The 23,221-nt window shown below is 40.3% G+C and overlaps 2 protein-coding genes across 3 annotated transcripts in view; one reads left to right on the top strand and one right to left on the bottom strand.

Moving 5' to 3' along the window:
• The window catches only part of slc11a2 (solute carrier family 11 member 2), a 21,695-nt gene extending 1,338 nt beyond the window's left edge, over positions 1–20,357 (top strand). For both annotated transcript variants that reach the window (XM_053652720.1, XM_053652721.1), the window contains exons 2-17: positions 2,839–2,898; positions 6,049–6,173; positions 6,717–6,836; positions 7,156–7,275; positions 7,955–8,061; positions 8,149–8,219; positions 8,334–8,401; positions 8,734–8,889; positions 9,128–9,286; positions 9,529–9,615; positions 9,705–9,824; positions 10,823–10,972; positions 11,434–11,507; positions 11,732–11,885; positions 13,039–13,092; positions 17,916–20,357. In XM_053652720.1, the coding sequence (XP_053508695.1) occupies positions 2,865–2,898; positions 6,049–6,173; positions 6,717–6,836; positions 7,156–7,275; positions 7,955–8,061; positions 8,149–8,219; positions 8,334–8,401; positions 8,734–8,889; positions 9,128–9,286; positions 9,529–9,615; positions 9,705–9,824; positions 10,823–10,972; positions 11,434–11,507; positions 11,732–11,885; positions 13,039–13,092; positions 17,916–17,978 (1,662 nt within the window). In that variant the 5' untranslated portion in view covers positions 2,839–2,864 and the 3' untranslated portion in view covers positions 17,979–20,357. The remainder of the gene's footprint in view (positions 1–2,838; positions 2,899–6,048; positions 6,174–6,716; positions 6,837–7,155; positions 7,276–7,954; positions 8,062–8,148; positions 8,220–8,333; positions 8,402–8,733; positions 8,890–9,127; positions 9,287–9,528; positions 9,616–9,704; positions 9,825–10,822; positions 10,973–11,433; positions 11,508–11,731; positions 11,886–13,038; positions 13,093–17,915) is intronic.
• Positions 20,358–20,601: 244 nt separating this feature from the next.
• Positions 20,602–23,093, bottom strand: LOC128624890 (HIG1 domain family member 1C). Its single transcript, XM_053652727.1, has 4 exons — positions 22,929–23,093; positions 22,566–22,664; positions 22,020–22,154; positions 20,602–21,303 (listed from the first exon to the last, which is right to left on the bottom strand). The coding sequence occupies exons 2-4, from the start codon at positions 22,651–22,653 to the stop codon at positions 21,257–21,259; spliced, it is 270 nt and encodes an 89-aa protein (XP_053508702.1). The 5' UTR covers positions 22,654–22,664; positions 22,929–23,093; the 3' UTR covers positions 20,602–21,256.
• Positions 23,094–23,221: the final 128 nt, after the last annotated feature.

The raw sequence follows: 23,221 nt of genomic DNA on the forward strand, positions 1-23,221 counted from the left end.
GTGTGTATGTATGTATGTGTATATATTTGTGTATGTGTGTGTATGTATGTATGTGTATATATTTGTGTGTGTGTGTATGTATGTATGTGTGTGTGTATGTATGTATGTATGTGTATATATTTGTGTATGTTTGTGTGTGTATGTATGTATGTATGTATGTATGTATATGTGTGTGTGTGTGTGTTGATGTACTCAGTGGTAAATTATTGCCATTTTTTAAATGAGTGTTTTGCATGTGGGGTCACAGTACGGAGAGATCAGTGTTGATGGGATTAAATCGCACTCGTTGTGTGTGTGTGTGTCACAGTGTGTGTGTGTCACTGTGTGTGTGTGTGTGTCACTGTATGTGTGTCTCTGTGTGTGAGCGTGTCACTGTGTGTGTGTGTGTGTGTGTGTGTCAGTGTGTCACACATTCAATGTTTAAATATGTGGGTTTTTTGCGTTTGAATATGTAAATTATTTTCTTTCCCGGGGGCCTGTACCATGAAGCAGGTTTAGGTGGCTCTACAGGTGAGTTTGTAGGTACTTTGTGCTGACCCTGGGTTTTAGGTACCATGAAAGTGGCTCGTGTTCATCGCCATAGTAACTTACACTCCGGGGCAGGCTGTGTTCTGAGTAAAAGAACTCAAACCCTTGGACGAATCAGCTGTGAGCAAAGTGACATGTAAATGACGCAACTAATTCAGCTGTGCAGTTGCACAACTCAGTAACTCAGTTGCAGTGGCTTCACCGTTTCTTCGTGATCCTGTGGACTTCTCAGTGTAAACTGTAAGAAGAGAACTTCACAGAGAAAGAGTTTTTAGGGATAAACAAAATCCCCTGGATATCCCTGATACTTACCTTCATGAAAAATATAGATTTTCCGCAGAATCTCGTATCTTTGTGAACTTCTCGAGCCGCACGTTAAAAATCTGACACTCCGAAGCTCTTCCTGTAGCGCAGACAGTACCTGCTGCTGTGCAGTTCTTTGAGAGTGGTACATATTTGCATGTGGTGGTGTTAATTCAGACCTAATATATTTTCACAAATTGATCTTTATTTTTGAAATATTTAATAAAAACTGTTTATACTTGTATTAAATGAAGTGACATGAAAGATGTCGGGTTATAAGTGTTCAATCCGTTTATTCTGACTGTGAGCCTGTAAAGGTAAAATGATACATTTACACACTCAGTAAAGTTCTTTGGCGGTCGAGACGCTGCTGCTGTTTGTGGTTAGTGTAGATTTAAATTCCTCATATTTCCCCATAATCATTTCCTACTGTTTAACAGGAGGTATACACACCTGCTTTTCCCCGTGTTGAACGCTATTGGCCGTTCGGTGTGCATGCGCTCGTGGACTAATCCGAATTTAAGGACCAAAGCCTGAGTTTACTGAGAAAGCTGATCACCGGCGTCATGGTAACAATAACTAATCCCGTAACCCTGAGTTTGTTCAACTAGCTTCATGGTACAGGCCGCTGGTCTTTTTATTGGTATTTAACGAGACAGTACGTGATGTTACGTTCAGTGGAAAATAAAACTCAACTTTAAACCCTCGCATTCTGAATTCCACATAATTACAGAAGCATTTACCCACAGCCTGGAAGGAGGAGACAAAACATAAACAAGAAACACTAAAAGCAGGGGTCGTCCCTCTCTCTGTTAGGTCTCGTTAGCACTCGGTTATAGAGCATCACCACGAGGATCAGGAGAGCAGCAGTCTGTGATGAAGTGTTAGAGGCTTCCAGATTTTATAAACCTGGGAGCGAGCGTCTTAACTGCTCAAGAGTATTATACAGCAAGAATATTTCCTGGATCCAGACGTGTTTCTGCTTAAGAAGAATGTCTCGTCTGGCTAAAACAGCGTAAAAGAGGAAACCTGGTGAGTCGAGGCTAAAAGTCTGAGGAAACATCCGGAACATATGAAGATGGTTAGCAGGAGACTGTAAACATCACTCCTGTCTGGGGAAAGTTCAGCCCATTGGGTAGAAGAGCTCTGTGGAGAACTTGACATCCCAGTACGCCGAGTCTGGCACATGTGGATGAAGAATCAGATTCAGAACATCTCACCACTGTTCATCAGTAACAGAAGCTCCCAGGACGAGAGAGAGAGAGAGTCAGGGAGAGAGAGAGAGAGAGAGAGAGAGAGTGTCAGGGAGAGAGAGAGAGAGAGAGAGAGAGAGAGTCAGAGAGAGAGAGAGAGAGAGAGAGAGTGAGTCAGGGAGAGAGAGAGAGAGTCAGGGAGAGAGAGAGAGAGTCAAAGAGAGAGTCAGAGAGAGAGAGAGAGAGAGAGAGAGTCAGGGAGAGAGAGAGAGAGAGAGTCAGGGAGAGAGAGAGTCAGGGTCTGCATTAAATTACTTATTAAGTTATAAATAACTGAAATTAGATGCTTTTGTTCTGCACTTGAAGTGATGAAGTGAGAAAGTGGTGAAGTGATGAAGTGGGAATTCAGGAGAACACGATGGAAGAAATATTATGCAAATTCTATGGTTCTGGCACAGAGCGACTCCGCCCCATGATTAAATTACTAAACTGTAGCCCGATTACAATAGCAATTCTGCTGACAAAACCAATAAACCTTGTGTGTGTGTGTGTGTTCCGTTATTGTTATCAGTGTTAGTGTTGTCTGTTTGTGTGTGATAGTGAAGATGAAGTGAGTAAATTCCTGTGCTGGTGTTTGTGTCAGTATTTTATAAATTAAAACAGAAAAGTGGGCAGAGTTTCACATTTATTAAAATTTTTCAGATACTTTTTAAAATCTGTTTCTATATTTGTACATGAAAATGTATCAAATATTGTTCAACCTCTCTCTCTCTCTCTCTCTCTCTCTCTCTCTCTCTCTCTCTCTCTCTCTCAGACTGTGCTCGTGACAGAAACTCCACCATGAGGCGGAATAAAGACTCCAACTGTGTGGAAGGTGAGGATTAGATTAATGTTATCACATTACACACACACACACACACACACACACAGTTCTATCTGTTCTCATGCTATCTGATCTGTTACACACACAGCAGAGAGAGAGAGAATTATGGCAGGAGGGGATATTAACCGCATCGGGACTCGTTTATCTTTCAGTAAAAGTTGTGTGTAAGTGTGTGCATGAGCCGAAACTCAGAAATGCAGATTTTCTTCGTACTCGTGCGTATTTTGATCACCGTAAAGTACAAAACGCGTTCCTGACTCAGCTCATTTACTTGTAGAGACGCCCACAAAACTCCATAAAAGGTAAAGTGCACAGACAGCTGGGAGCATGAAATAAGCCATCAGGATAAAGACTGAAAGACTGAAGTGGAGGTTATTTTGACTCACTTTTATACCAATAATATTTATTATTATTAATATGGGAGAGAGGGTGTGGGGGGGTCTGGTGTAGATGTACACAGAGAGAGCAGACCTGGAGATGTGATCAGCTAAACGCACCGCTCTCTGCAGGGCTTTGAGGTCCTGGATTGAGCAGGTTCTGTACCGCGCTGAGATGCACTGAGTCAGTAAACTTTCTTTAGCCCTAGTATATAAAGTTTTCAGGATCTTTGTGGAGACCCTGCATCTCCTCAGCAGTCTCAGATGGTACAACCCTTGTCTGGTTTTTTTCACCTGAGCTTTATTGTGATGAGTCCAGGTCAGGTCCTCAGAGATGTGTACTCTCCACACGGGTCCCGCCAATCTCCAGTGGGGTGTAGTTCCTCTGCTGCCTCTTCCTGAAGTCCACCACCAGCTGCTTGGTTTTGTTGATGTTGCTGGAGTGACCGTTAGCCTGGTCCAGGCCGTGGTGCCCCAGTGAGGGACGATGGTGTTGAAGGCTGAACTCTAGTCTATAAACAGCAGCCTTACGTAATTCCCTCTCCTGTTGTCCATATGGATCGTATCATAACCGACTGATTCCTTTTATTTCTATTAGTTTATGTGTGTGTTGGTTCACTTTCTTTATTTTTATATTTTTTAATTAATGATGGTAAAATAAAACATCTGGTCTTCACTAAATGTCCTGGATGGAGCTCTGAGTCTTGAACATTTCTCATGAAAACCAAATGTCGTGTGTACATTCTTGTGAATGATTTACGAATAAATCCAGCTTGATAAATGAGGCTCGGTGTGTGTGTGTGTGTGTGTGTGTGTGTGTGTGTGTGTGTGGTCTGTCAGTGTGTAAATAATAATTCAACACTAAATCCACATAATAATAGTTCAGGAAGAATCTCACGCTGACTCTTGCTTTTCTCTACATTATTAAAACAAACACACACCACACACACACACACACACACACACACACACAGTGTAATAGACACTGATGATGTTATTATTCTCAGTACACGTGCGTGTGTATGAGTTGTTGCTATAGAAACAGTGATGTATTAGAACAAGGAGCGCATTAATATAAACCTGGGATTTGGATTAAACGAACACGAGTCACAATTCTGACCTGAAAACTGCCAGTGTCATTTTTGTCCATTTTCAGCTGTACATTTTTACTGCAGCACAGATTATGAACTTGAAGATGATGAAGATGATGATGATGCTGTAAAACCTGAGCTCTTTACATTTTATTGCTTTCTATAATCTCATATATTTCCTGTTCATCTGCTGACAGGAAGAATAATTACTGCTTTATTACAGATTTAATCACGAGAGAGAATTACAGCGACAATTCACCCACTGTCACACTCACTCACTCTCTCTCTCACACACACACACACACACACACACACACTGTGTGGGGTTTTATTAGAACACATTCCTGAGCACTAAGCAGAAACACGTCCGGCGTTGTGTAATTCCACGTGGTTTATTCTCTCTGTTCAAGGCCACATAAAGTGCAGACGTCATTAAATCTGTTCCAGGGTCGTGTCCCAAACCGCAATCAGCATTACAACACAAGTGTACAGTGTATAGTGTGTGTTAGTGTGTGAGTGAGTGTATGAGTGTGTGGGAGTGAGAGTGTGTGTGAGTGAGTATGAGAGTGTGTGAGTGAGTGTGTGTGTGAGTGTGTGACAGTGTATGAGCGTGAGTGAGTGTATGAGAGTGAGTGTATGAGAGTGAGTGTGTGTGAGTGAGTGTATGAGAGTGAGTGAGTGTGAGAGTATGAGTGTGTGTGTGTGAGAGAGTGAGAATGATTGAGTGTATGAGTGTGAGTGAGTGAGTGTGAGTGTGTGTGTGAGAGTGAGTGAGTGTATGAGAGTGTGTGTGTGTGTGAGAGTGAGTAAGAGAGTGTGTGAGTAAGTGAGTGTGTATGAGTGAGTGAGAGTGAGTGAGTGTATGAGAGTGTGAGTGAGTGAGTGTGAGAATGAGTGAGTGAGTGTATGAGAGTGTATGAGAGTGTCTGAGTGAGTGAGTGTATGAGAGTGTCTGAGTGAGTGAGTGTATGAGAGTGTGAGTGAGTGAGTGTATGAGAGTGTCTGAGTGAGTGAGTGTATGAGAGTGTCTGAGAGTGTCTGAGTGAGTGAGTGTATGAGAGTGTGAGTGAGTGAGTGTATGAGAGTGTCTGAGTGAGTGAGTGTATGAGAGTGTGAGTGAGTGAGTGTATGAGAGTGTCTGAGTGAGTGAGTGTATGAGAGTGTGAGTGAGTGAGTGTATGAGAGTGTCTGAGTGAGTGAGTGTATGAGAGTGTGAGTGAGTGAGTGTATGAGAGTGTCTGAGTGAGTGAGTGTATGAGAGTGTCTGAGAGTGTCTGAGTGAGTGAGTGTATGAGAGTGTGAGTGAGTGAGTGTATGAGAGTGTCTGAGTGAGTGAGTGTATGAGAGTGTCTGAGTGAGTGAGTGTATGAGAGTGTGAGTGAGTGAGTGTATGAGAGTGAGTGAGTGAGTGTGTGAGTGAGTGAGAGTGAGTGAGTGTATGAGAGTGTGAATGAGTGTGTATGTGTGGAGACTCTGTAAACCACAGTAATCATGAAGCGGGATAAATCACTATTTCACACATTATACATGTTTAAAATCCGTTAGCTGGCTCTCTCACAGGTCACATGACCACAGGGTCACATCTGATTGGACATCACAACTACACATCCTCTTTAAAGTGTTCAGTTTCCTTCTCAGTGTTTATAACTGAACGTTGTTTAATTTCCTGTTAGAGTTGTCCCCCGATCACAACGGTGTGATTCAGACCATCTACAGCTCCATCAGTCCGTCTGAGGAGCAGTCCAACATCTCCACATACTTCGAGGAGAAAGTTCCGGTACCTGAAGATGTCACACAGGTGGGAGGATAACATTCCTAATTATTATTAATAATAATAATAATAATAATAATAATAATAATAACAATGTATATTTCTAATTAATAAAGTGATAGGCGTTTGGGTTTTTGGGTTGTGTTTAAAATCAGTTTGTGGTGGACTCTCTCTTTCTCTCTCTCTCTCTTCCCCTCCCCTCTCTCTCTCTGTCTCCCCCCCTCTCTCTCTCTCTTCCCCTCTCTCTCTCTCTCCCTCTCTTCCCCTCTCTCTCTCTCTCCCTCCCCCCCTCTTTCTCTCTCTCTCTCCCGCTCTTCCCCTCCCCTCCCCTCTCTCTCTCCCTCCCCCCCCTTCCCCTCCCCCCCTCCCTTCCCCTCCCCTCTCTCTCTCTCTCCCTCTCCCTCTCACCTCCTCTGTCCCTTCCCCTCCCTCTCTCTCTCTCTCTCTCTCTCTCTCTCCCTATTTCCCCCCCTCTCTCCCTTCCACCCCTCCCTCTCTCTCTCTCTCTCTCCCTATTTTCCCCCCCTCTCTCTCTTCCACCCCCCCCCTTCCCCGGTCGCTGTTCTGCAGGTTTTTAGTTTCCGGAAGCTTTGGGCCTTCACCGGACCGGGTTTCCTGATGAGCATCGCTTATTTAGACCCCGGGAACATCGAGTCAGACCTTCAGTCAGGAGCTGTAGCGGGGTTTAAGGTGAAGACTTTATTTATTGTCGTTTACTCGCTCTATCTCTCAGACCTAATTATATAAATATATTACTTTTAACGTTGATGTGAATGCATGAGCCTGAGTTATATCTGATTTGATATTTGATTATATATGTGTGTGTTTTGGCCTTAAACTGTTCACATGGTCAGATTTTGGACATTTTCTCTTTACTAGTCTTCTGAAAACTGAACTTTCTCCTCGTCGGAACCATGTTTCTCTTTTACATCTTTCTCACACAAAGGTCTAGTATTTTAAACTCTGTTTGCCTCCAAAAAACATTTTTATTGCATTTTTATTGCTTTAGCTCCTGTGGGTGCTCCTCGGTGCCACCATCATTGGTCTCCTCCTGCAGCGTCTGGCTGCTCGGCTCGGCGTTGTTACAGGGATGCATTTAGCTGAAGTTTGTCATCGACAATATCCCACTGTGAGTTTACTTTAACGCTGTAACACAATGCTGTAACACAATGCTGTAATGTAATGCCACGCTGTAACACTCTACTGTAACGCCATGCTGTAATACTCTACTATAACACTCTACTGTAATGCCACGCTGTAACACTCTACTGTAACGCCACACTGTAACACTGCTGTAACACTCTGCTGTAACGCCACGCTGTAACATTCTGCTGTAATGCCACGCTGTAACGCCATGCTATAATGCCATACTGTAACATTCTGCTGTAACGCCACGCTGTAACACTCTGCTGTAACACTCTACTGTAACGCCATGCTGTAACACTCTGCTGTAACGCCACGCTGTAACACTCTGCTGTAACACTCTACTGTAACGCCATGCTGTAACACTCTGCTGTAATACCACGCTGTAACGCCACGCTGTAACACTCTGCTGTAATGCCACACTGTAACGCCACGCTGTAACGCCACACTGTAACACTCTACTGTAACACCACGCTGTAACACTCTGCTGTAACACTCTGCTGTAACGCCACGCTGTAACACCACACTGTAACGCCATGCTGTAATACCACGCTGTAACACAACACTGTAACACACGTAGCATGAGAAAGAGGATGATGATGATGATGGTAATGGTGATGAAGATGATGATAATGATGTCATTCTGTAACTGATTTCCTCGTCAGGTTCCTCGGATCATCCTGTGGTTGATGGTTGAGCTGGCCATCATTGGCTCTGACATGCAGGAAGTGATCGGCTGTGCCATCGCCTTCAACCTGCTGTCTGTGGGCAGGTAAGAACGTTTATTATTATTATTATTATTATTGTTATTGTTAATTGATAAATGAAAATAATTGAATTGATTGATTCCTCACTTCAGGATCCCTCTGTGGGCCGGAGTACTCATCACCATTGTTGATACGTTTGTTTTCCTGTTTCTGGATAAATACGGTGCGTTCCACAGACTAAACCTTCATAAAATAGTCATAATAATGAAATGAAATTAAGAGCGTGTGTACGCTTCTGATTGCGTCTCATTATACTGTGATGATGTCGTTATGAAAGGTTTGCGTAAACTGGAAGCTTTCTTTGGTTTCCTCATCACCATCATGGCAGTGACCTTCGGCTACCAGGTAAAAACAATGAGTGTTTAAAATGTTCTCAATTTTCTCTTCAGTTATGTTCATTTGCATGTTTTAGTAATTAATAATGTGTGTTTTGTGTTTGTTTTTAATGTGTTTTAATATGAAATGTTACTTTTAATAGTGTTTATTTGTGTACTTTTAATAGTGTTTATTATGTGTGTAATGTTTTTTTTCTGTGCTGTGTGTGTGTGTGTGTGTGTAATGTTTTTTTTCTGTGCTGTGTGTGTGTGTGTGTGTGTGTGTGTGTAATGTTTTTTTCTGTGCTGTGTGCAGGTATATATTGTTTGTTTAGTGTAACCGTGTGTAATTGTGTCCCGCAGTATGTGCGTGTGGCCCCGGACCAGGGCGCGGTGTTAAAGGGGCTGTTTGTTCCGTACTGTCAGGGCTGTGGTCCTGTGCAGTTAGAGCAGGCAGTTGGGATTGTTGGAGCTGTTATAATGCCTCATAACATCTACCTGCACTCTGCCCTCGTTAAGGTAATGGATCTGTGTGTTCGTGTTTATTCTGTGTGAGGTGTTTATACACGCAGGAACACACACACAGATCAACACACACTCCTGAGACACTTACAGTGCCTCTGCAGGAGATCTGCTATAACATAAACCAGTGTTCATTCTCAGACTGTGGAACCTGACTGTGTTTAATGAGATGTGAATAATTAATGAACGTGTTAATGAGCCTTTGATGTGTTGTGTTGTATTGTGTTGTTTACAGTCGCGACAGGTGGATCGAGCAAACAAGAGGGAGGTGAAGGAGGCGAATAAATATTTCTTTATCGAGTCCTGCATTGCGCTCTTCATCTCCTTCCTCATCAACGTGTTCGTGGTGGCCGTGTTCGCTGAGGCCTTCTACAATAAAACCAACATGGAAGTGGTGAGAGACTCGCTAACGGCTACACCTGTGTGTGTGAGTGTGTGTGTGAGTGTGTGTGTGTGTGTGTGTGTGTGTGTGTGTGTGTGTGTGTGAGAGAGAGAGAGAGAGAGAGAGAGAGAGAGAGAGAGAATGTATTATGTTATTACACATCTCGCTGTTGTGATTTAAATGTGCACCTTTTAACTTTTAAACGTGTTTCTGGACCTGTAATAAACTTTCTGTGTGTGTGTGTGTGTATATAGAATCAGCAGTGTAATCAGACTGGAAGTATACACTCAAACCTGTTCCCGCTCAACAACAACACGCTGCAAGTCGACATCTACAAAGGGGTACAACACACACACACACACACACACACACAGACTGATAGACACATGCAGCCTGATAAAGTGTGTGTGTGTGTGTGTCTGTTTATCAGGGTGTGGTCCTGGGCTGTTTCTTTGGGCCTGCAGCACTGTATATCTGGGCGGTGGGGATTCTGGCAGCGGGTCAGAGCTCCACCATGACAGGGACCTACTCCGGCCAGTTCGTCATGGAGGTCAGTTATTATACACACACTACACATACACACACTACTCATACACACACTACACATACACACACTACACATGTACACACCACCCACATACACACTACACATACACATACTACTCATACACACTCTACACATATACACACTACACATATACACACTACGCATACACACACTACACATACACACACTACTCATACACACTACACATATACACACTACGCATACACACACTACGCATACACACACTATGCATACACACACTACACATACACATACATACACTACACGTATACACACTACACGTACACACACACACTACACATACACACACTACATATACACACACTACACATACACACACTACATGTATGTACAGTGTCCTCCAAAAATATTGGAACATGAGGCCAATTCGCTATACACTGAAGACATTTGCATTTGAGATCAGATGATGAATGAGACATTAGATCAGAATTTCAGCTTCATTTCCTGATATATGCATCTAGATGCTAATTAAACTAATTGGAACATGGCACCTTTGGTGGCAGACCACCTAGTTTTTAGGTGTGCAAAAGTACTGGAGCAGATATTCTTAATGTAAATAAAACTTAATATTTGGTTTAATATCCCTTGAATGCAATAACTGCATGAAGTCGGTGTTCCAGTTCATCCCAAAAGATGTTCAGTGGGGTTGAGGTCAGGGTTTTGTGCAGGACTCTACAGTTCTTCCACCTTCTTCCAACCTTCACACACTGTGTCTTCATGGAGCTCGCTTTGTGTACAGGAATGTCGTTATGCTGGAGCAGCAGTGTTTGGGTTTCTTAGTCCAGCGAAGGGAAACTGTACAGTTACAGAGTACAGAGACGTTCTATACAACTCTGTGCTTCAGCGTTTGTGTGCATAATTAACTTTAATAATGAAAATCTTTGTAAATGGTAATGTAATAAAGTAGTAATATAGTCTCCCCCCCCCCCCCCTTCTCTCGCTCTCTCTCTCTCTCTCAGGGTTTTCTGAACCTTCGCTGGTCTCGGTTTGCGCGTGTGTTGTTAACACGCTCCATCGCGATCTTCCCCACGCTGCTCGTGGCCATATTCCAGGATGTTACACATTTAACTGGCATGAATGATTTCCTCAATGTACTGCAGAGCATGCAGGTGAGTTAACCAGTTCAGTGTGCGAGTTAACCAGTCCAGTGTGCGAGTTAACCAGTCCAGTGTGCGAGTTAACCAGTCCAGGTTAACCAGTCCAGCATGCGAGTTAACCAGTGCCAGTGTGCGAGTTAACCAGTCCAGTGTGCGAGTTAACCAGTTCAGTGTGTGAATTAACCACGCCAGTGTGCGAGTTAACCAGTTCATCCTACACAGATGTTTATAATAACATGTTGATGTGTGATCATCTGTTTGTGTGTGTGTGTTGGGGGGGGGATTAGTGTGTGTAATTGTAGAGAGGTGTGTGTGTAGGGGGGGATTAGTGTGTGTAATTGTAGAGAGGTGTGTGTGTAGGGGGGGATTAGTGTGTGTAATTGTAGAGAGGTGTGTGTGGGGGGGGGATTAGTGTATGTAATTGTAGAGAGGTGTGTGTGTTTATTTCCTCATGTGTTTTGTATCACACACAGCTCCCGTTTGCTCTGATCCCCATACTGACCTTCACCAGCCTCACACCCATCATGAACGACTTCGCCAATGGCCTGTATGTCTATCTCTCTCTCTCACGTGCACACACACATACACACACACACACACTGTAATTATTACATATTATTGATTGAAAATGCATATGGCTTGGGTGGGAGACAGAGAGACAGTAGTGAGACAGCGCCCTCTGGCTGTCTGTATCAGACTGATGCAGTGAGACTCTTTACAATATTCTGATGATATAATTGTGCGTGTGTGTGTGTGTGGATGGGTGTGCAGGTTCTGGAAGATCGGAGGTGGTCTCACCATCCTGTTGGTGTGTGCCATTAATCTGTACTTTGTGGTGGTGTATGTGACGGCTCTGAAAAGTGTGCTGCTCTACGTCTTTGCTGCTCTGCTCTCCATCGCTTACCTCTGCTTCGTCATTTACCTGGTGGGTAACTCTCTCTCACACACACGCACACACACACACACACACACACACACACATACAGTAACACAACAACAACCAACAAAGGATGAGTGTGGTTCACAGTGAAGAGCAAAACAATTTGAACATCCATGTAACTGAAGGAAACACACCTGTGAGCTCAGTTGTCTCCTGATCATCGCTCTGTTATTAAGCGTAATGAAGTCACAGATTTCTTCAGTGTATCAGTACAATTAATCTGGTATTTAGTAGTCAGTAGTCTGGTATTAAAGGTATAGATTATATATTTAGTAAACGTGTTGTTAGCTACTCTAAACTGCGTGGTAATAAATCACTCAGTCGCTGTGGATAATAACCCCTGCCTCTTACCCCAGCGTGTGCTGTTACACGATAATAACCCCTGCCTCTTACCCCAGCGCGTGCTGTTACACGATAATAACCCCTGCCTCTTACGCCAGCGCGTGCTGTTACACGATAATAATACCCCGGCCTCTTACCCCAGCGCGTGCTGTTACACGATAATAACCCCTGCCTCTTACCCCAGCGCGTACTGTTACACGATAATAACCCCTGCCTCTTACCCCAGGCGTGCTGTTACACGATAATAACCCCTGCCTCTTACCCCAGGCGTGCTGTTACACGATAATAACCCCTGCCTCTTACCCCAGGTGTGCTGTTACACCATAATAACCCCTGCCTCTTACCCCAGGCGTGCTGTTACACGATAATAACCCCTGCCTCTTACCCCAGCGCGTGCTGTTACACGATAATAACCCCTGCCTCTTACCCCAGCGCGTGCTGTTACACCATAATAGCCCCTGCCTCTTACCCCTCGAAGTGGATTAATTGACTGAGGCACTGACATTGGAGACTCCTTCCATAAATGTTAAATTAATGTCTCCTAATGAAAAGACTTCACATCAACAGTTAAATGTTTTAAACAAAAATAAAGCACCTTCTGACCAATCAGATTCTAGAACTGAGCCATGCTGTGGTAGATCCACTTTCAGCCCACGCTTAACGCTTCTTTTTTTTTAATTATTTAGATATTTAGGAGGATTTTTTTTTCTTTTCAGTTTTATTTCAGTAAAACACTCTGAATTGTGTTTGTGTGTGATATGTGCTTTAAAACTAAATATGGTTGTGTTTCCTGTAGGCATGGCGGTGTCTGATCGCTCTGGGCGTGTCCTGTGTGGATGTTTGTGGCAGGGTAAGAAACCCACCCACTGTGCTCATAGAGGAACAGCTGGAGTATGACTCCTAAACCACACACACACACACACACACACACACACACACACTAACTTTTACCTCTTCAGAACAAAACATTCCTGAAACAGTAAACACACACAGAGACTGGTGTATAGGTGTGCGCGTGTGTGTACTGCAGTGTTTTATAGATATTAATGATCCTGAACACTGATGTCGTTATGAACACCAGGTGTATGAGAATATACTAAAATGCACACAATTATTGTCTAATTAATGAGTTATTATTAAATCATTTGTTTAAAGCTCTGGTGAATTTCGCTCTCTGACACGTACACACCTGGTTTACACACCTGGTATAGAAATCTGTAGAATTTACACTGTGATAAACTGTGAATTTATACTGAATTAAACCGTTACAGGATTTTCGTAAAAACGTTTCAATGCTTACAAGATTAAAAGTTTAAAAACATTGTTTCTCATTAAATCTGCTGGATAATTAGTGAAATGAAATGAAACGCTCTGTATCTGATCTACACAACACACCCTGAGCCGCTGTACTGTATTTACAGTGAGTTCCATAAGTATTTGGACAGCAAGGCAGTAATGTTGCCTCTGTACACCACCACAATGGATTTAAAATGAAATGATCAGGATGTGATTGAAGTGTGATTAGTGGACACTCCGCTCTCCCACCTGAGCCACAGCCGGTCATGAAATAACGAGGAAACAGTTATGAAACTGCTCATCAGTCAACTGGATAAATTCATATGTTTAACATCTATATCCTGAATTTATATATTTCTGTAAAGCTGTTCTGGGACAATTTCCACTGTTAAACATGCTATACAAATAAAACTGAATTTAACTGTCCAATTACTTTTGAGCCTGTGAAAATGGACAGACTTTGTAATAAATGGCTGTAATTCCTAAACAGTTCATGCAATATTTTTGTTAAACCCCTTGAATTAAAGCTGAGAGTCAAATCACATCCGGATTATTTCATTTTAAATTCAGTGTGGTGATTTACAGAGGCAACATTACTGCCTCGCTGTCCAAATACTTATGGACCTGACTGTATGTTGAAAACACGCTAATTAGCAGTAATGCCAATGTAACGTTCTGTGGTTTTATTAAACGTAGTGTTTGATTTGCTGTGATTTTAGATTCCAGATTTAATTTCTGTTTTGTTATGTGAAAGGAGGAATAAATTGAATGTCCTGTTCATTCATATCTGTTTAATAATTTATATCTGTCCAATAACGTTATATTTACTGTTGGAAATGTGTTTAATTTCTTTTACGATATTGTTTCCTTATGATTATACATAATGCTGGATTAGCGCTAGCATAGCGGATAATACCTAAAATATGTATTTATAAGTATTTTTAGGAATAAATAATTTATTAATAGACCTAAATAAAATAATCAGTAGGTCACTGAAACTCAAACTGGATGATTTTAACAGATCGTAAAATGTTTCATGTTAGTTTCACACTTCAACTGCAGCTTTAATTAATTATTCATGAAAATATAAATATGTAAATAAAGAGAGAGTATTGTCACATTGAGGTCAATATGTAATCTATTAACACACAACTTCCCCTTGGTGGCGTCCCCTTGGCGGCGTCCCCTTGGCAGCATCCCCTTGGCGGAGTCCCCTTGGCCTCCATTTTAAGGGCCGTTCTGTTATTTTTCTCTCGAGTAAAGTTTGTTACAAAATTTTATCCAGAATGCATTTCTGTACAGTTTCTGTTCCTAAGTAAAAGGCAAAACTCTTCATAAGTGTGAATTTGGTTTTTTTGTTGTTGTTTTTTTTATTAGATTTAACATAAATTGTATTTTAGAATCTGTGTGAGATTTATTAAGTTAAACACCTGATTTTTGTTCACATGTTTACGGGCACTGAGGTGCACATGTGCTTATAACTGCAGAATAATGTAGAGTTTAAATTAAATTAAAGTTTTATTCAAGGCTGTAAATTCTGAAGTAAACGCACATTGTCCATGTTTGTCTTTGGGGAAAATAAAAAGAAGTGAATTACAAACATGTTTGTACCTGAAACTCTTTTACTACTGAGTTAAATAAAGTAAAATATACATATATTATATACTTCTAAAATTAGTCCTTTTGTTAAATGTTTCAAAAACTAGCTTTTAGATAACAGCTAGTTATCAAACTAATTAACTAATGCCAACTAGTTAGCATTTTAGCCAATTAGCAAACTGACATGACTGTACAGAACAATATAAAATAGATTTTAATAAATGTGTGCTAATAAAAGTCTGTTATATATATATATAACAGACTTTTATAGTATCTCACAAAAGTGAGTACACCCCTCACATTTTTGTAAATATTTGATTATATCTTTTAATGTGACAACACTGAAGAAATGACACTTTGCTACAATGTAAAGTAGTGAGTGTACAGCTTGTGTAACAGTGTAAATTTGCTGTCCCCTCAAAATAACTCAACACACAGCCATTAATGTCTAAACCGCTGGCAACAAAAGTGAGTACACCCCTAAGTGAAAATGTCCAAATTGGCCCAGAGTGTCAATATTTTGTGTGGCCACCATTATTTTCCAGCACTGCCTTAATCCTCTTGGGCACGGAGTTCACCAGAGCTTCACAGGCTGCCACTAGAGTCCTCTTCCACTCCTCCATGATGACATCACAGAGCTGGTGGATGTTAGAGACCTTGTGTTCCTCCACCTTCCGTTTGAGGATGCCCCACAGATGCTCAATAGGTCTGGAGACATGCTTGGCCAGTCCATCACCTTCACCCTCAGCTTCTTTAGCAAGGCAGTGGTCACGTCTTGGAGGTCTGTTTGGGGTCGTTATCATGCTGGAATACTGCCCTGCGGCCCAGTCTCCAAAGGGAGGGGATCATGCTCTGCTTCAGTATTTCACGGTTCGTGTTGGCATTCATGGTTCCCTCAATGAACTGTAGCTCCCCAGTGCCGGCAGCACTCATGCAGCCCCAGACCATGATACTCCCACCACCATGCTTGACTGTAAGCAAGACACACTTGTCTTTGTACTCCTCACCTGGTTGCCGCCACACACGCTTCACACCATCTGAACCAAATAAGTTTATCTTGGTCTCATCAGACCACAGGACATGGTTCCAGTAATCCATGTCCTTAGTCTGCTTGTCTTCAGCAAACTCTTTGCGGGCTTTCTTGTGCACCATCTTTAGAAGACGTTTCCTTCTGGGACGACAGCCATGCAGGCCATTTTAATGCAGTGTGTGGCGTGTGGTCTGAGCACTGACAGGCTGACCCCCCGCCACTTCAACCTCTGCAGCAATGCTGGCAGCACTCATACGTCTATTTCCCAAAGACAACCTCTGGATATGACGCTGAGCACATGCACTCAACTTCTTTGGTTGACCATGGCGAGGCCTGTTCTGAGTGGAACCTGTCCTGTTAAACCGCTATATGGTCTTGGCCACCGTTCTGCAGCTCAGTGTCAGGGTCTTGGCAATCTTCTTATAGCCTAGGCCATCTTTATGTAGAGCAACAATTATTTTTTTCAGATCCTGAGAGTTCTCTGCCATGAGGTGCCATATTGAACTTCCAGTGACCAGTATGAGGGTGTGTGAGAGCGATGACACCAAATTTAACACACCTGCTCCCCATTCACTTCTTTTATGTGAGACCTTGTAACACTAACAAGTCACATGACACCGGGGAGGGAAAATGGCTAACTGGACCCAATTTGGACATTTTCACTTAGGGGTGTACTCACTTTTGTTGCCAGTGGTTTAGACATTAATGGCTGTATGTTGAGTTATTTTGAGGGGACAGCAAATTTACACTGTTACACAAGCTGTACACTCACTACTTTACATTGTAGCAAAGTGTCATTTCTTCAGTGTTGTCAAATGAAAAGCTATAATCAAATATTTACAAAAATGTGAGGGGTGTACTCACTTTTGTGAGATACTGTATGTATATAATATATATATATATATATATATATATATATATATATATATATATATATATATATATATCAGTTTTTATAACTTCCACAATGATACACTTCTCCCTGTTTATATATACGAGTGACATTAGCTAGTTAGCTTGTTAGCATGCTACATAGGCAGCAAAATGAACATTTAGAACATTTTCTACACCTAAAATGAGATTTTAGTTTGTATTTGTTTACTTAATAAAACTTCAGTGCTATATGCTGCTAATTATTTCACAAACTAACACTAACAATAATTCATTTAGCATGTTAGCTAATTAGCTAAGCTGGTGTGACTGTAGAGTGTATATGATAATATTTATGGGGTTTTTATGAGCTGTAATTAATGTAATGAGCTGGATTTGAAGTCTTGTGTTAAATGTTGTTGCAAGCTGCTTTAGTTCAGGAAACTTCCACAGTAAGTGCACACCATCTTTATCTTTATTATCTTCTTACATCTGCTTACATTCTTACATTTATCTTCATCTTTATTCTGGTTTTAATGGAGATGTGGAGTTTAGCAACATGTAAAAGTCCTGCATGCGTCCTGCAGTTAAGGAGTGATGATGGAAATGAGCTTAACTTTCACTCACAGATCAGTTCAGATTCTCTCGCCACACACACAGGCACGTACACACACTATCTTAAACACACATAAACACACACCCTCTCTCTCTCTCTCTCTCTCTCTCACACACACACACACACTCTCACACACACTCACACTCTCACACAACCACACACACAAACCCACACACACACACTGTTGTGTAATACTGTGTAATAATGGTGATGTTGACTTCCTGTTGTGTAATGTTGAGTTCTGTGTGTTTGTGATGTTCAGGTTGTGCAGAGCCACATGGACTCGTACCTGCTGAACAACCTCGACACAGACCAGGAGCGATAACACACACACAGCTGGGTTGTTGTTGTTCTTCTTCTTATTATTATTATTATTGTTATTATTATTGTTGTTATTGTTTTTATTATTATTATTAAGTTTTTAAGGAGTGAAGTGGACACTCTGACCGGAACACTGGACTGTCACTTCCTGTAGTACGCACTACTTAGTGATGTTTTGTCCCCAACACCAAGCTGTATATTTTGATTTTTAATGTTTAGCGAGGTTAGCATACACAGCTAAAGTTCTGAATATTATTTTACAATCTATTAGTGAATTTGCATACAGCCAATAGGAGCGCAGGGGGCGTGTCTGTGCATAAATCCTGAAACACTCGGATCTGCGTCAGTCGTTTATATCTCTATTTACAGTTTATTACAATAAGCTACTGAAGCCCCTCCCAATACTCTACAGTGAGCCATGCCCACTTCCTCACCTGACCTGCTGAATCACCTGAACACTGAGAGATTAACACTGCAATCATTTCATTTAACAGCTGACAGAAATGTTATTAAATAAGCAGTTTTACACTTCACTGCATAAAAGACCAAAATATTATATTTCAAATTCTAACAATTACAGGAGAGCATTCATAAATATTTTATAAATATAACATGTATAAATAATAACACACTTCTGACTGCGCTGTAGGAAAATAATCCACACTGAGGGGTTTTATTCAACATCAGAGTTAATTATGTTCCTATAACAGCACATCCCCAAGTGTTTTATTCCTCTTACACCACAACATCGATTACCCTCTTCATTTATTCATGAATGACGCTTTATACTTTTTATCCATTTATAGCTACATTTTATGCTGTGGTGTGTCAGTGAAGCAAGTTAGTTCCTGTTCTCACTTACATTATTACAGCAGCTATAAACACTCGTTTCCTCACCATCTCTCTCTATTCTCTCTCTTTCCCTTTCTTTATTCTCTCTCTCTTTATTTTCTTTATTCTCTCTCTCCACATTACTAGGATAAAAAACTAAATACAGTTTGTGAGAAACAGTAAAGAAGTGTAAACTCCTCTGTCCTGAAGATGTTGAAAAACTTAGTTACAGCTTTAGCTCTGACTGTTACACAGCGCTGACACTGGAGACTCCTTCCATACATGTTACATAAGCTCCTCAACAAAATTATCAAAAATTGTCCGCTGTACACGTCCCTGTGAACGAGCCGTTACTATAGAAACGATAAGGTATTATAATTAGAGCGAGCGCATTAATATAAAGCTGCGCTGCTGTCAGAGCTGCTGTTATAGAGAACTAATCACATTCTGAATGAGGAATGTAAACACACTGTGGTGTAAAATGTTTAAATGCTGAAGTTTCTTTGTGGTGTGACAGTCAGTTGGTTAGATTTATGGTGTATGAATTTAGGGATTATTTTAATGATAGTGCTTTATTTTGAAGCTGATTTTTGTAAATGATATTAAACTCACGTTTATCCCAAAGAGAAAGAGACTCTGAGCCAGTGTTAAACAGGTTTAATTTAGTGTAAAACACTCGCTGTCATTCAGTAAATATGTTAAATTCCAGGTGTGTGTACACAATCAGCGCAGTTACTAAATTATTATAGTAATAATTATACAGATTATTAATTATATTCTGGTTTACTATCATTTCTTTGTGCTAAACGTTACATTCCGAGTCGCTGAGAGACTCAGAGGCTTTACCACAACTCAGCTCTGTGATAAATAATATTTATATTTATATCTAAGTAATTTATATAAAGTATTTGCTGGATTCCGAATGAGAAACTGTTCCAGGTGAAAAGTCACCGTTTGGGATTTTTATCTTTTTTACTCTGTGCCTTATACAGCAGGAAAATTAATGTTTTACAGATTCCTGATTCAATTCTACTTCCTCTGACTCCGCCCCTGGCATTACCTAGTCACGCCCCTGATGACGGTTCCCACCTGCTCGTGTGATAAATATCACTGTGTCACTAGTGTGTATCCTGTAAAGCCTCGATAAAGGTCTAGTCCGTTATCTCACTTTCATTTATTTACATGTTGATAATCAAACATAGTTGTAGGGGCGTGGCCTGGTCAGATCGGGGCAGAGCTAAGGCAGGGGAAAAAAACACAGGGTTTGTAACTGAAGCACTCTGTATGAAGCGTCGTCATGGCAAAGAGATTTTAAGACTGGTGACAGTGTTGATGATATTTAAAGTGTTTATATTATATATTTTTGGATATTTTTATGACCCAATAAGCAAATGAGCTGCTCAGAGTGAAACTCTGATTGTAAAACAGATTATTTGTGATGTTTGAGGGTTAATTTGTGCCACAAGTTTTATTTTCTCTAGCAGAAAAGAATTCTTTATTGTGTCCGAATTTATACACATTAATAATAAACTCATCTGATTTTATTCACAAATGAGTGATTTATTTTAATATTTAAAAATACATATATATTATTTGATCGGATAATAAATCTCATAATATATAAATCTCAATGTTTTTATAGTGCTTATAAAATATATTTACAAACTTTATTATTTATAATCCTATAAAACTGAGTTATTGTCTCATCACATTCACAACTCTGAAATAAAATAAAATACAATTAAAAATAAACAATCAGCTGCTCCTTTAAAATGTATTCATTAAAATGTCATAAATAATTGTGTAATTTTTTTAATTAATTCTCTGATGAAGTTTTCACAAGATAATGTTGATATGAGATGGCAAAAATATTTTATTATATACTATATAAGCTCAGAAAAAAACCCTTACAAAAAAAAGTAGTGCAACTTAAAATTCTACAATAAAACATTTCTCATCTCCATAAAAAAATTAATCAGAAGTGCAGATCCTCAAGTTTCAAAAACTTTAAATCACTTTAACTCAGTGTGTAATAATCAGAGCTGTGACCAGTACACTTTACACTACATTAACACGTCAAAGAATGTTTATTTTACTGTCTGATGATCTCACACTGAAATATGAGCTTGCCTTTAATTCAAGTAAATTTATATTTATTGTAAAATAAAAATTTAAAAAAGCCTTATTGAAGAAAACCACAGACATTTTCACCCATCTTTACCCAGGGTGCCAATACTTCTGGAGCTGGCTTTAAGCTGAAGTCCTACAGCTCCATGAATGAATCTGGTGAGAATTCTATCTAAAATTTTATATATATCTGTGATGATTAATAGGAACTTTGTGTTAAAATTAAACTACAGTTTATTCCTTAGTGTTTATTTGTGTGTAAATAAAGTGAATAAATAAACAGCTGGAATAAATTCAGTGCAGATGTGGAGCAGTGCTGCAGGTTCACTCATCAGGAGCCAGATATTCCTTATACATCGAGTACATCACACCTGCAACATAACACACACCTGTGTTACAGCCAGTCAATATCATTCAGGCACTGGGACACGCCCACCAGCATCACTCTGTGCAGACTGCTTTAGTATAAAAGTGAAAGTGAGAGCAGTGAAGTGATGTTGGAGAGACTTGTTAAGTTTGCAGTGTGTCCTCTAAACAGATTTAATATACATATATATCACATCTCACTGCATCTCTCTCTAAACACAGTATTTATATTTACCCATAATTCCCTGCTATTCACTGGCCAACCAATCAGATGTCACTTTACTCAGAGCTGAATCTGTGACATGAGTGTTCAAACAGGGGCAAGGTCACAGCAAGGTCAAACGACTGAAATAGCTTTCTTCCTGTTTGTAGTGCACTTGAAGGGGATTTGATGCGCACACATCAGTAACACACACTTGTTGTTTGTCGTTATTTTACTCTGTATAATTCATTAACACGCTTTAATTTTATTCAGGCATATTAGAGCTGTAATTCTATGAAGAAATACGGATATTATAATATATTATATTACATTATATATAATATATATAAAAAATATAAAAAAATATAAAAAACACAGAAAAATATTTTAAAAATATAAAAAAAGATTATAATATACGGATATTATAATCGCACTTGGTGTTCCGGGGATAGACTCCAGACCACAGTGACTCTGGACGAGGAAAAACTCTTAGGATGAGCTGAAAGTTTTTATTCTCACCAAGTGTCATGGCGCCAACCACAAAGCCCTGAGCCCTGACCCGCATGTGGATCAGATGGACAGACATTTTCGTGTCACCACGAGATTTCAGCCTGTACAATCCGTACGCTACGACTCCGAGGAAGCCCGCCATTCCTAAACACACACACACACACACACAATATTAATGATAGTTATAATACTGTGATAAAGACATATTCAGCACTAATCTTTACGTGAGCAAACAGGAGAGTGGGCAGAGTCTCAGTAAACATTATATTCTACAATAAAACCATGAACATTAACTTTTAGAGCTGCAGATTTAATTCACACTGCAATAATCCCTGTGACATGAAGAAACCTTTCATGTGGAGAAGAAACATCAGTACATCTGAGATTTACTACAAAACTCTGAAACACTGCTGAGTAATGAAAGTACTGATACAGACAGCGGTGTTGACGTTATCCTGGGGATTTCACACGTATCACTGTAAATATTATTTCCATTCTGATTTGAAATACTACATTATTAAAATGTCATGAGAGCAGCAGGTGCGTGTAATTCACCTATAGGGACAAACGGAGACTCTTTAGCCTTCCTCATTAACTTCGAGGACTGATCCTCATCTGCAGACCAGCTACTGTTCGAGCTCATTATCCAATCAACTAGAGAAAACAGGAAATAATCCAGTTAGTGAGAAAACTGACATGAAACAGCTGCCACTTTCAGACATTTTACTGCGAACATCAGCCTTACTGTCACTTTCACATCTATTATAATCTGACCTTTAACACAAATAACCTTTAGTCCAAATCATAAACACAGAAATCAATTATTATTATTATTATTAATATTATTAATATTATTTTTATAAGAAGGAGAAGGAGAGCAATCTCTAATAGCATTAGGATAAGCTCTCTGTTACTTACATGAAATCAGATAAACAAATTAAATGTAAATCTGTGTTATTAACACGTTATAAGCAGGTATAATCCGCTCACGAGTGCAGGTCACAGCCTTCCTGTAGCTCAGCTCTCAGGTCTTCACTGCTCTCCGGAAGCCAAGTGAGCGACGTCATTAACTATGGCGTTGCATCATACCGGAAGTAAATTCGTGAATGAACCGGCTTCGTTAATAAAATTTAGATTCGTTTCATGAGTGTTTCTGGTTTACCCTCTGTGATATAACGGCATATTAGATGCATTAAATGTTTACATATATA

The sequence above is a fragment of the Ictalurus furcatus genome, chromosome 21 (assembly GCF_023375685.1).
Source record: "Ictalurus furcatus strain D&B chromosome 21, Billie_1.0, whole genome shotgun sequence".
NCBI lineage: Eukaryota > Metazoa > Chordata > Actinopteri > Siluriformes > Ictaluridae > Ictalurus > Ictalurus furcatus.